Below are 13603 nucleotides of genomic sequence, written 5' to 3'. Positions count from 1 at the left end.
GGGATTGGGACCACCGGCAAAGTTTCACATGCTTTGATCCATCAATGATCCTTTGCTTTTTGAATGAAGATAGTTTGCTGTTCAGAGCAGTTAGTTTAAATGACCATTCAACTTACAAGCACTTGCACTAGAAGTGTTCGATGTATTGTCGAAGGCTTTCACGGCCGGAGAACGATGGTTGTTGTGGGTTTTTCAGGCTGTATTGCCGTGGTCTTGGCATTGTAGTTCCTGACGTTTCGCCAGCAGCTGTGGCTGGCATCTTCAGAGGTGTAGCACCAAAAGACAGAGATCCCTCAGTGTCACTGTGACACTGAGAGATCTCTGTCTTTTGGTGCTACACCTCTGAAGATGCCAGCCACAGCTGCTGGCGAAACGTCAGGAACTACAATGCCAAGACCACGGCAATACAGCCCGGAAAACCCACAACGACCACTTGAACTAGAACTTTGGTAGAATGCTTTGTAGTGCAATTCCTTACAGAGTTGCACCTTTCTAAGACTGTTGACTTCACTAGACTTAAAGGGAAGTAACTCTGACTAAAGTTGCGCTTTTGGTTGAGAACAGGAGTCTGAAGTGGCAGCATATACATTTCCGAAATAAATAAATAGATAATAGAACTTAGCTCTAGCATACTGTTTGGCATCCATGACGGTGGAGACTGCATCTCACAGAATTAAGGTCATAACATTGTCCCTCATTTGTTATAGTTCTATTTTCTGGCTCACCTGAAGCAAAAGGCGTCCATCATTACTTTTGTTAGTAATTTGATGTCATCATGCATAATGTTTCCTTTCCCCTATTCTTCTGTGGTCGCTGCTGCTGCAGGGGGCAGGGAATCACTGAACGTGATGATGTCATTTTTCTTTCCCTAAACAGTACTGGAGAGAGAGGTGAAAAGGACATGAATAGTTAACAGCAACGTTTCCGTGTACTGTGTAGTGAGACCTCGAATTCCCTCCATCCTCCTCACATTGTCCCACCAGCCCCAGGGAGATTTGCCCTGCTGCAGTTATGGTTGAGAAGTGGTTTTAATTTGCACATTATTTTCATAAAGGGACTGAATCGAACAACACCCTTATACTGTTTGTCATGTGTGTGATGTGCTGTCAAGTTGCCTCCGACCTATGGCAATCCCATGAAAGAGGGACCTCCAAAATGTCCTATCATTCACAGACTTGCTCATATCCTGCAAATTGGAGGATGTGGCTTCTTTTATTGAGTCAAGCCATCTACTTGTGGGTCTTCCTCTTTTCCTACTGCCTTCCACTTTTCCTAGCATTATTGACTTTTCTAGAGAATCTTGTCTTCTCATGATGTGACCAAAGTACAATAGCCTTAGTTTTGTCATTCAACTTTTAGGGAGAATTCAAGCTTGATTTGATCTAGTACCCACTTATTTGTATTTTTTTCCATCCAGGGTATCCACAAAACTCTCTTCCAGCACCACATTTCAAATGAATCAATTTTCTTCCTGTCAGCTTTCTTCACCATCCAACTTTCACATCCATACATAGTAATGGGGAATACCATAGTTTGGATTATCTTGATCTTGGTTCCCAGAAAGACATCTTTATCTTTAAGGATCTTTTCTAGCTCCCTCACAGCTGTTCTTCCGAGTCTCAATCTTCTTCTGATTTCTTCATTGCAATCTCCCTTGAGTTTGGGACAAAGACTGCGTATTGGGAGTGATATCCAACCACTGTTGACATATTGGCTGCTGGTGCTTTTTCTCACCCCTTTCCCCTTCTTGTCTAAAATGAGAGAGAATGGGCTTAGACTCAGAAGTTACTTCTTTATCCTTGTTTTTTGGGGGGTGAAGACAGAGGAGCATGTGGTTAGCTTCATACATTCCATCATTATGAAACTAGCCTGTAAATTGGCTTTCGGCATTTGCTGTGTCTATCTTAGATTACCCCTGGAGAGGCAAGACCTTCCCATTCCTATTGTACATTCAGGGGGAGAGTTGAGCTGTACCCTGTTATTTCCATAACCAGTGGCCTGATGTGCACCAGGCGATAAGGATCCTGCCACTTTAACAGTGTCTGTTCTGTCTATGGGTGCTGTGCAGTACTTAGATACTGTGAGGTCCAAGCCATGTCTTGTCCTAGAAACCCCACCTCTTAATTCTGCATGTGCGTTTGAGGGGCTGAGATAATTCAGGAGAAAGACATTCTGTGCACATTCAGAAAAGCCTTTAGTACTACTGTACACTTTCCTGATTTCAGCTCTTAGACCAGGCGCATATTAAACCCCAGAGGTGGGAGGAAAGACTCTCTCCCCATCCTGCTATGCAGCTTTATTTTCCTGCTTTACCCTCAGTTCTTTGTATACGTTTTGAATGATGGGAAGGCAGCAGTAGGATAGGCCAACCCTTTTCCTGTAGAGGCAGTGAACAAAATGCAGCAGGTCTGAAGGAGCCGTGTCTGGACTTTAATTGCAGAGTTAGGTGCAAATGATTTCTCATGCTGGGAAAGCTAATCTTCACCTCCTACCCTCCCTCCTTTTAAGTTTCAGATTACATGCTATTGTTCCCAGGAGCACCTGCATTTCTGGTCAAATCGCTAGTTCCACTTACTGATTATTGTTAAAAACCAGAGGGTGTTAGCACAAAGCCGCAGGGCTCTTGTCAAGCCCTCTGATCTTTCTAATGTGGCCTGCAGCCCCCTTCCACATTCCACTCCATTAAATCATTTTCAGAAGCCGTAATGGCAGGCTGACCTGCTTATTCACAAGTAGGCATGCTGTTGAAATGGCCCCAGCTTGCCTCAAGGTGAGCCAGCATGAGGCAGGCCTTTGTCAGGAAATGGATTTTTATATGGAGTCTCTTTGAAAGTGTCTCCCTCCCCTGTTTTTCCCGTGTTTCCCTGTATGGGACAAATCCAGTCAATGAAACACTTAGGATGGGTGGCCAGCACTGGTCAGAGTTGCTGGAGAATTGAGGCTCTTCAAGGGTGGTGGTATTCACTTTTTTCAGGTGGGAAATTATGACTGTGGCTCTCCGATATCTGCTAGGCAGAGAATCTAACCATCCAAACTATTTGTGTTTATACCTCTGTTATCAACAGTTATATTGGCCTATGTATTACACATGAATGTTAGAGGCACCACATAATGCTTTTTGGGTAATTTAATATCGAATCTCTCCTAATGCAGTGCTTTCGATTGGCTGATAAATACACACACACACACACACCCCGCTGAAATATTTCTCCCTCCACACAAATCTGAAAGAGTGTCAGAGAAAGTTTCCATCAACTCTGATTAACATTTCATTGAATCCCAATATGGGAAAAGATGGTTATTCTCTTCTGTGTTATTTGTATACTCACATGCAGGTGTGAGGAACGTGTCCCACTCTTCTGACAAACAAAATAACAACAACAACAACAACAACAACAACAACAACATTCGATTTATATACCGCCCTTCAGGACAACTTAATGCCCACTCAGAGCGGTTTACAAAGTGTTATTATTACCCCACAACAATCACCCTGTGAGGTGGGTGGGGCTGAGAGAGTTCCAGAGATTTTCTTAAAAAAAATGATCACTGTCTTTACATTTTCCTTAAACTGTTATGGTATGCTGAAGGAGAATTGTAAAGTTAGTGGCCGAGTATTTCTAAAGATAGGGCCACCTGTCACTTGTGGCACAATGACATTTCGATTATACGGCAGCAAAAGTGGTGAATTGGGACTAGAGATGAGCACAAACCAGGAAAGTTCTGAGCCGTGAGGTTTGTGGTTCATTGCGTTTCACGAACCATGAACTTTCACAAACTTGCCCTGGTTTGTGAACTGGTTGTTCAGTTCATAAAAATGTTACTTCCAGATCAGCAGAAGTTTTACAGTGAGCCCATCTCGTCTGTTGCCTAGGAAACTGATTGACCAATGCCAGGCTGTCTACAGTGATGAACTGAAATACGAAATTCGCACTGGGCTAAAATTTGTCATGGTTCATGAGAAATGAGCTCCCATGAACCGCTGGTTTGCGAAACAAGAACTGGACCCGTTCATGATGAACTTTGGTTCATATTTCAGTTCATGCCTGCCTCTAATTGGGACACTTTGCAGCTCCTGTCTGTTCACATCTAGAGCCACCCTGATCAGACAGGTGAACTTAGGGCACTAAGCTTTTGGTGCGCCAAGTTAGACAGAAATGAATTTCTATGTTTATTTGAATGCCAAGTGTGACAGACAGGATGGGGTGCATGGGGGGGCTTCATTGAATCAGCCCTGCGTGGGGGCCTTATCTTCCTTGTTACATTGGGAAGGATGTCAAGGAAATGTTCTAGAGAGTGCAGGAACATGCTCCGGAGCTCCTGGGCTCCCGCCCCCGCCGGCCAGGTGAATGGTGGCAGGGGGTGGATGCTGGGAATGGGGAATCTCAACATGTGGTGACCAGTCCTTACCTGGGAACCCCCAAACCTGTGAAGGGAGGTTTCAGGAGGGTGGATAGTAAAAGCAGGGCCGGCGCCACCATTGAGGCGGTGAGGCGGGGGCTGCAGGTGCCATGGGGCCAGAGGGGGTGCCAGAGGGGGTGCCGGGGCGGAGGCGCGCATTCTGCGCCACCGGCAGCCAGCCCTGCGCCTCCGCTGCTGCTGCTGCCACTGCCGCCGCCGCTGCCTGCCCCTGGGCAGGCGCAGCAGCCACAGGCCAGGGACAACAGGCGGCCTCCTCGCTCTGCCCCAGCCACCTTCTGGCAGCACTGCGTAATGATGTCATCACATGATGATGTCATCACACAGCCCGGGGCGCACGCATGTGCGTGGGGCGCACGCATGAGAAACCCTGGCGCCGGGGCTGAGTAAAAGGATAAATAGTAGTAAAAGTTCATCCTAATTTTTCTCTATATTGAATATGGTGGCAGGGGGCAAACTCATAGTTCTCTGGGAGGAACCAAAAACCCTTTGGCTGACTCTGTTAAAATTCGAGAGAAATTTCTTGCAGTATTTTGTGTGTAGGGAATGGATACACAATGCCCAAGATGTGTAGAAAGGCAAGAGGGAGGGAGGAAGATAAATCATACAAGTCCCCACTAATTTCTCTTTCTCATGTTCTAAAAGCCCAGAGCTTCTCCACATGTCCTACTTCCTTCTCTCCTTTCCATGTACCAGCCAACTTACCTTTATCATCCCCCCTGTCTTCCACTCCCCTCCCCAGCAGCCTTTATTCAGGAAAACTACAGCAAAGATGGGCAACAGTCCTGGCCCAGCTGCATGTTGGGGAGCATCCTCAAATCCTCCTATAAACCCCTTCATGCACTATATCCTTCCTCGAGGCATCACTATGGTGTTTGTATGCACCATAGTGATCTCATTCAGAGCTAGATGCATAATGGCTTGTTGCTTTTGATGGACAGCAGTGAGCGAGGGTACAAAACCAACACAGCCCTTTATAGGTACCCTCTAACTCACACAAGCATAAAACTATATTCCCCCACCCTTCCCTTTTCAGGAGCAGGCCATTCTATTCATCTTGGCCCTGATAATTAAGAAGGAATATTATAGTCTCAATCAAAATTGATTGCATATTGGCTACTATCAAGAACTCAGCCTAATTTTGAGTCAGGATATTGCTTCAGAATTGGTGGCCTTCAAACTGGATCTGGCATGGTAGATCTTCTGCCCCGATTCCCAGTGTGCGAAAGGCAGACTATAAATAACCCAAATAAATAAATGTAACTAAATCAGCATTTTGGCAATTTAGGTTGTTCACTTCCTCTCATCCATCCTTCCTAGTATGACCTGTTGCTTCTAAGTTCTTTAATAATTATGATGTTCTCTGTCAGTAGACAATCCATTTAAAGTGATGTTTGCATTTAGTGAGGAAATAAAACGAACAGATTTAATATGCTGCATATCAAACTCTGTGTTTTGAAGGTTCTGTTTATTTTAAATCATTATGTTACTTGTTTTGACATGTTTTATTAAATGCACACAAACACATATATGTTCCCAGGGGAGAAGTTTGACCACCCAGCCACAGATCCATCTGCTTGGTTTGGATTTTTTGGGTTGGTTCCAACCAACTTTGCAACTGGTGTACTTACTTTAATGATACTGCTCATGCAGCCTATTCTGCTCTGAGCAGTGCCACACTAGAATTAGAATTAAAAGGCAAAATTTTTAATAGGCAATCTGTGTAGTATTAAAAATTTAAAAATTTAATATGTTTTTTCCTTAACTGATTGGGAGAGAAACTTGGCTACTGCTAAAGTAGTACTAAAATCCACCCCTGCAGCTGGTGTAAAAGGAAGGAGGAGTCCCCTTTGACCACCCAAAAAGTCTCTGCAAAGGATCATGGGACCTGCATTGTACAAAAGTCATGCAGGACGGGGGCTTTAGAAGGGTTGGGAACTGGATGAGATTCAGTGAAAAAGCTGGCTGGATCCAATCCTATCACTCCTTTCTGCCAAGTTTTCCTTCAACCGAGAAAGACTGTGATCCATCAGAGGGAGCCTTTCGCAATCGGAAAAAGTTATTCTTCATTGGAGGAAGTCTTTCCCTGTTGAAGGAAGACTTAGTGAAAAACAGTTGTAGGATCTAACACTTTAGATTTCTGTTTAAGGATTAGGATGCCCAATCCTTCTACCCATTCCATTTACCCTATGTAAACTCTTCCTCCCAAGCTACAACTTTGATTAGGGGGGAAGAATTTATATTAAGCAAATGGCATGAGGCAGAAGATAATCCCTCATGTTCCAACACTGTGGTCCCACTACAGTTTTGTATCTACTTGTAGCTGTGGCAATTTAAAGAGATGGCACAACTGATAATTGATTTCCAATATCTCATCCAATTCCATCCTGAGCTGCATCCAATTCTGGTTCTCTAATGAGTGTCCTTGTTTGATAGAGGGGTTGGCAAACACTTTCATCACATTCACATGTTACATTTTTAGGTAAGCCTGTGAAAAATGTAATGTGTAAAACAGCTTAAAATCTCTATAATAATATGTGATGAGAACATGCGTGGTTTTGCGGTCATGCCATTAGCATCTCTACATCTTGGACTTTAAGAAGAAAAGTCCCGTAAGGCATAGTTCGCTTTATCTTGTTCTCCTTAACCTTTTTATATAGGTGGTCTCCACATCAGGAGACGAACCTGATTGGGCAGGAGACTGGAGCCCCGGAAGGATAACGGGTGTCTCCTACCCGAATTGGGAGGGTTGGCAGGTACAAAATGTGCTGTTATGTGAGTCTATGGGAGCATCTAGTTTCCTTCTCCCTCACAGCGTTGGAAAGTCTCCAGTTCTGAAAGTACCAGTCTGGTCTCAGTGTGTGGCTTTCTCCATAACTGGTGGTGTGAAAGTGTAAAGCATGAGACGCATGTCTTTTCAACTTCGCGCATGTGTGCCGGCTGGTGTATCATTCTCCAAAGGTACTGTCAGAGAGGTGTTGCCTATGGGGATGACTTCCCTTAGGAGATAATTCTTTACATATCATTTTTCATTCTTCTCCCTCCTCCTTTTTTAAAAAAAAATACAGAATTCACTGAAAAATTCAACTAGGCGGAAGAAAAGGACATCTTTTAAAAGGAAAGCAAGCAAGAGAGGCAATGAGGTAAGCTTTCAATGAGTGAACTTTGAAGTTTTGATCTCAAGAGATTCCTGAAGTCCAGAATGACAAGTGGTTAGGGCCCCCCTGTGAGGGCCTACATGTATTACAGACACACACTTTGTGATGACACCTTACGGAGAATTATGAGAATTGCTGATGGGAAAGGGTGCTGAGAATTCTGTTAGAGAGCTTTTGCTCTCTTAACAAAATTTCCCAAAGGTTCCCTAAGGAGTAGAGATATCTATTTAACTGCTTTATGGTGCAGAAGAAAATGGAAGATGACAAATGGTTCAGGCCTTGTTTTTGTTGACAAGTCAAAGGAGTAGGGAAATAATAGTGTGATTTGATTCGCGTTAGGATTCCCAGTGGAGGGGAAGTAGGGAAGCAGAAAAGTCTTGACAGGTGACTGAAAATAGAGCTGAACTGAATTTCTCTGTGTGTAACTTTACAAAACAGTAACCGCCCCACAAAGCATCCCCCTCACCATCTTGATGGTTTTGGAAGCAGAGCCACAGATTGTCTTCATTTGCTCTCCTTCTACTGTCTTAAGAAGATCAGATGCCAACACTCAGCAATTGGGGCTAATAGCAGAAATTGCAAGGGGGAGGGAGAGGGGGACAAGGGAGATATAATTAATGTTTATAATTAACTTGGTTTATTGTAAATTGCTTTAAGCAGTGTGGGAAGGTTGTGTAGAAATATAGTAAATAAATATATAAGCAAAACTGTTCACCTAATGTATAGCGCTACACAGACTATAATCTACTTTCCTTATGCAAAGAGCAGAGGATGTATCTTGTGGTATGAGCAAAGCCCAAGCCTCAATTTTCTGAGCCTGGCACAAATCTGCAACAACAGAGAACAGCTCTGTAAATAGCATAGTGTACCTTTAAGAGATATTTTGTTTCTCTACTCTCGACAAACAGATCTAGCTTGGTGGCTTCACTTAACAGTGTGCTTCATGCGTGGTTGTTTTTAGTTATACTCATAACCTCACTTTATGGTCTCCAATAAAGTTGAGACATCATGTTATCTTTCTGCTAAGCCAATACTCAACATACAGTATCACAGCACATACATGCAACCCCATGAGTTTATCAAAGATGTCTGAAATGAATAGTTTATATCATATTAATAGGTTTACAGGCTGGGCTGGGCCTAGGGTTACCAAGCCTCCAGTTGTGGCGGGAGATTTCCTGCTGGTAACCCTTGTAGCTCACCACTCAGAGAAGGAAAAAACAACAGTACTGGCATTACACATGGCATAACATCACTTCTGGAGAAAATCTGGAAGAGGTGCCATGACACTCTAGGAATCGCTGGAAAACCTATGGTTTTACCACAATGTCTCAGGCAATTTCTAGAGTGACATGATGTCACTTCTGGTTTTACATTGCATGTCACATTGCATGCGATGCTGGAGCCCCCCAATGGCCCCGTCCCTGAGCTCCCTGCAGTTGTTCGGCAACCGCTGGGCCCTCTGGACTATTGAGCCCCTGTAAAGAATATCCATTTCCCTCCTCTTGGTTATGGTTTCTTTATTTATACTCTGCTTTTCTCCCCAATGGGGACCTAAAGCAACTTACAACATTATTATGTCCTCCATTGTTCTTTTCTCCTTCTCTCATACTTCACAACTGATACCCACTGAGGTAGGTTAGACTGAGAGCGAGCGAGTGACATGCCTAAGACCACCCAGTGAGCTTTCAAGGCACAGTAGGGATTTGAACCTGGACTCCCAGATCCTAGTTCTGTTCTCTGACCACTATACCACACAGTGCTCACAAATAGACCTGTCTGTGTTTTGACAGCACTGCATATTGCCTTCCTTGAAATGGCTGCAGAGGCTGTTTTAAGTACTGGGCAAATCAACTATGTAGCACCTGATTGAGTCAGGAAAGTAAATGTTCACCCTTCTGCCCTGTTCCAGCTGCACACATTATTCAGGGGCATTTTTTTTATCTCCCTTGGTGACTGTTCTCACTTCCTCATGGATTTCCCCCCAATAGTTTGAAAGATGTTGCCTTAAGTAGTAATTAGGTAAGGGGAACTGGGTGCATTGTGACTTTTTTATGCCCTTGAAGTAAGAGTCATGTTACACTTTTATCTACTATGGAGCTGTTACAAATATAGCCTCTGTATAAATAGCTTTTTTGATAATATTTGTCATATTTTTATATAAGATGTAACACATGTATAAAAGATACTTTTATATTTAGTTTTTTGTAGGACATTTCTTTTTAAATGTTCAGACCTTTATAGAAATACATAGATATTGGCAATTCTTTTTCTGAGAGAAAAAAACCTCCCTGTATCTACAAGTCACTTCCTACACATCAGCTGTTCTCCCTCACACAATCCCACACACCCCTTTATTTCTCAGCCCTTCCTCATTCTGGCACCATACATGCCACACCCCTCTCCCCTCAGATAACTATATGTTTTGTGAGAGAACTATTATTGAATATGCTGATGTTTTCATTAACATTAAAGAAGCCATTGAATTTTTCTGCAAGGATTTAATTTTTTTTTTTTGGCAAACAAAGCATTCAGAGTGATTCTCACTAGCACATCTTAAAACAAGAATGGTTGAGGTGTTTTTGATTGCTGATTTTGTAGATCTGTTAAAAGTTTATATTAGTTTTTTTCTGTTTTTTCTTCCTTCAGGAAAACAAAGGCCGGCCATTTGTGATAAAACCCATCTCTTCCCCACTCATGAAGCCCTTACTTGTATTCGTGAATCCAAAAAGTGGAGGAAATCAGGTGAGCATGACACAGAACACATTAGCAAAGATTCAGGGAGTTTACTAATTGATTTTGGAAAAGGAGACAAATCCCTTGGACTACACTGGAGAATTTGGCATTTTCCAGTGCATTTTACTTGTTCCCCTGCCTGAGCCTGACTTTTTTTTTCCTGCTAAAACAAGAACACAAAATAGTCTAAACGTTGTAAACATCCCAGCCGAAGAAGAATGGGTTTGGGAAGTGACTTTTAGCGGTAAATTTAGTGGTAAATTGCACTAAGGGGAGGTATGAATCTGAGAAAGCTTTTGCTGCAGACCAGCAATCAATGAAGTTCATTGACTGAATCTTGTATCTTCATTCCAGAGCAAAGCGACAACATCTAATTGAAGTCCCTCCCCTCTATTTTCCAGGGTACAAAGGTTCTCCAGATGTTTATGTGGTACTTGAATCCACGCCAGGTTTTTGATCTCTCTCAGGAAGGACCAAGAGATGCGTAAGTTCACAGATATTTGTCTGGCTAAGCATTTACCCATACTTGAAGCATTTATTAAAAAGAGAGGGTCGTTATCACAGTCTTTGTTTGTTTCATAAGGTGGTCTTGACTTTGGTCTTTACTATGACTTCTTCTGTACCTCACAAACAAAAAGACTTTTTTCATTAATCAAAGACAACCTAATCCTTTTGCGTTTGGAAGTGCAACTGTCCCTTGGAATTGTCAGATGTGCCAATTGAATCTAAATCTCTCTGCTTTTTGATACCCCTGGAAAAAGTTTATATGGCCGTTTCCACACGGCTCCCCACTGCTCGTAACAACCCGGAAGATTGCGCAAAAAACGCGGAAAATCACGTTTTCTCGCGCGAGATTTGCACGATGTCATGTGACGTCGCGCAAATCTTGCGCGAGAAAACACGATCTTCCACGGTTTTTGCGCGATCTTCTGGGTTGTTACGAGCAGCGGGGAGCCGTGTGGAAACAGCCCTTGTCTCTGCCTGAGATCCTGAATACCTGCTGCTAATCAGACAAAGCAATCCAGGGCTAGATTGGCCAATGTTCGTTGTGGAAATAACTTGTGGTCCTGCTTTTGATTCCTTGCTGCCAAGGCTCTGTAGAAAGTCAACAGACTGGTCACTGTTATGAGGGATAAGATTGTAACATCTGACAAAGTCACACAGTGCCATTTTCTCCTATATTTACAAATTAGAAATTATATATATTATCACTGTTTGTGGGAGTTCAAGGTCTGAAATGTCATTTGAACAAAGATTGCTACGTGGGAAAGTAAAAAGTTTATTAGCTATTGATTATTGGTTTTGAAGTTTTTTGGATGAAATGGAAATTAGAGACATTAAGCAATGAGGAAAGGGCACAAATGAACCAGTTGGTTAAGAAACTAGGGGTGGGGGAATTCTTGCAAAGTTGACATGAAGCCATCAACACTGTGTTAACATTTGAGAGTTTTTAATTTTAATTAATTTTATTTAATTCAAGACAAACACTTATAATTATAATGTCAATGGCATTACACACCACAAAAACTGAAGCCCATACGTGAGAACTTCATAGTTAATTGTTGGCTATGTGGAGCATCTTAGGGGCAGTTTTGTATCATTTGGTAGTGGGATTTAAACATAGAAGTAATATTAAATTCACTTTTAAAAATTTTTAAATACTTGTATCCAGCTTTTCTTCCCAGAGGGATGCAAGGTGGCAAAAACAAAAAACTACTTATTCGGGGCTTATTCAGGAGTCTGTATTTGGCTCCCCAAAGCTACCAGCTACTAGGAAAAAGGCTCGTTGTAAAAGTTTAAGCCTGATATGTAACATATCCTTCATATGCAATATCAGCATTTCAAAAAAAAAAAATTCTTCTGCCGCCATGCCACGCAGTGACAGGCAACAAGGGGTGCCAGCAGGAGGTCTGCTGCCATATTGGGAGGCCTGGTAACCTTATTATGTCATTATTTGCTGCCAGGTCCCTCCCCTCTTCAAACTATGCCCTCCCGTGACTCCACTCCCCAAATCTTTAGGAAATTCCGAAAATCGAGTTGGCAACCCTAGGTATACCCTGCTAAGTCCATTGTCATCAATGGGCACTGCAAGATAATGCATTTTGTATTCTGTAGTGATGAAATTGATTTTTAAATGAGAAAACTGGGAAAACATCATAATGGCTCTCTAAATGAAACAAAAGTTTGTTTCATTTGATATGACTGGGCTTCTATGTTAGATTTATATGAAGGATTTTATATGTATTGATTACTTCTTTTATTGAGTTAGGTTGTAACCTTCTATTGGAAAAATTAATTTTTGTGGTTGCTGTCAGATATTTTTTCCTGCAGTATAATATAGGGTCTCATTTGGGAGCTATTAAGCATTGAAATAATTTGAGAAATAGCCGTATTAATGTCTAGAAATGTGTACTGCTTTTACTGGATTCACTATACATTCAATAGGAAGTGTTCTTTTGGTTTCAATCATGAAGTTCTCTTTTATAACAACGTAGACAGGAATATGTATACATAATTAATGTTTAGCCTTTTAAACTATAAAACCTATAAAAGAATGCAGTCTTACCTTACGGTGTGTGTATGTGCAACTTGTACATTGTGAAAATTCTCTGCCTGAGACCCTGAAGAGCTGGTGCTACTTAGGTAGTAGATAACACTGGCCATGATAGAGCAGTGGACTCACTCGAAGGCAGCTTCATATGTTCATGCGCATAGTTTGTTTTTAGAAAATGATTATATTTTATGCTGGGTTTTAAATTTGTACTGTAGTGCTGGTGATTACTGTCTTGATAAGCTGCCTTAAGTTACCACAGATGGCAAGAAAGGCAGGGCATAAGTATATTAAAGAAAGAAAGAAAGAAAGAAAGAAAGAAAGAAAGAAAGAAAGAAAGAAAGAAAGAAAGAAACAAACAAACAAACAAACAAACAAACAACCAACAATAATAACTGCTTATGTACTGCTCTTCTAGACAGAGTAGTGCCCCACACAGAGCAGTGAACAAAGTCAGTGTTGTTGTTATCCCCACAATAAAGCCAGGGAGCTGGGGCTGAGAGGAGTGGCTTACTCAAGGCCACCTGCTGAGCTCATGGCAGTAGTGGGGTTTGAATCTGCAGAGTGCTGATTTGCAGCCCAGCCTCTTAACCACTAAGTTACAGTACAGGAAAGAGCACTATAACAAGGGCACAATTACTGAAAAGGCCCTGTTCCTCAGCCATGACAAATTGATAGAGATGGGAACGTGTTGCAAAGTTACCTCTATTGAAGAAGGAAATGGTAGGTTTGGGGGGCA

General features: G+C 42.2%; 1 protein-coding gene across 2 annotated transcripts in view; it reads left to right on the top strand.

The window, feature by feature from the left end:
• Positions 1-13603, top strand: part of DGKI (diacylglycerol kinase iota) — a 335998-nt gene that overhangs the window by 175024 nt on the left and 147371 nt on the right. For both annotated transcript variants that reach the window (XM_054988623.1, XM_054988624.1), the window contains 3 exons: positions 7488-7562; positions 10227-10322; positions 10715-10797. In XM_054988623.1, the coding sequence (XP_054844598.1) occupies positions 7488-7562; positions 10227-10322; positions 10715-10797 (254 nt within the window). The remainder of the gene's footprint in view (positions 1-7487; positions 7563-10226; positions 10323-10714; positions 10798-13603) is intronic.

The sequence above is a fragment of the Eublepharis macularius genome, chromosome 9 (assembly GCF_028583425.1).
Source record: "Eublepharis macularius isolate TG4126 chromosome 9, MPM_Emac_v1.0, whole genome shotgun sequence".
NCBI lineage: Eukaryota > Metazoa > Chordata > Lepidosauria > Squamata > Eublepharidae > Eublepharis > Eublepharis macularius.
Note: the sequence above shows the minus strand (reverse complement) of the source record. Positions and strands in the feature narration are given on the sequence as shown.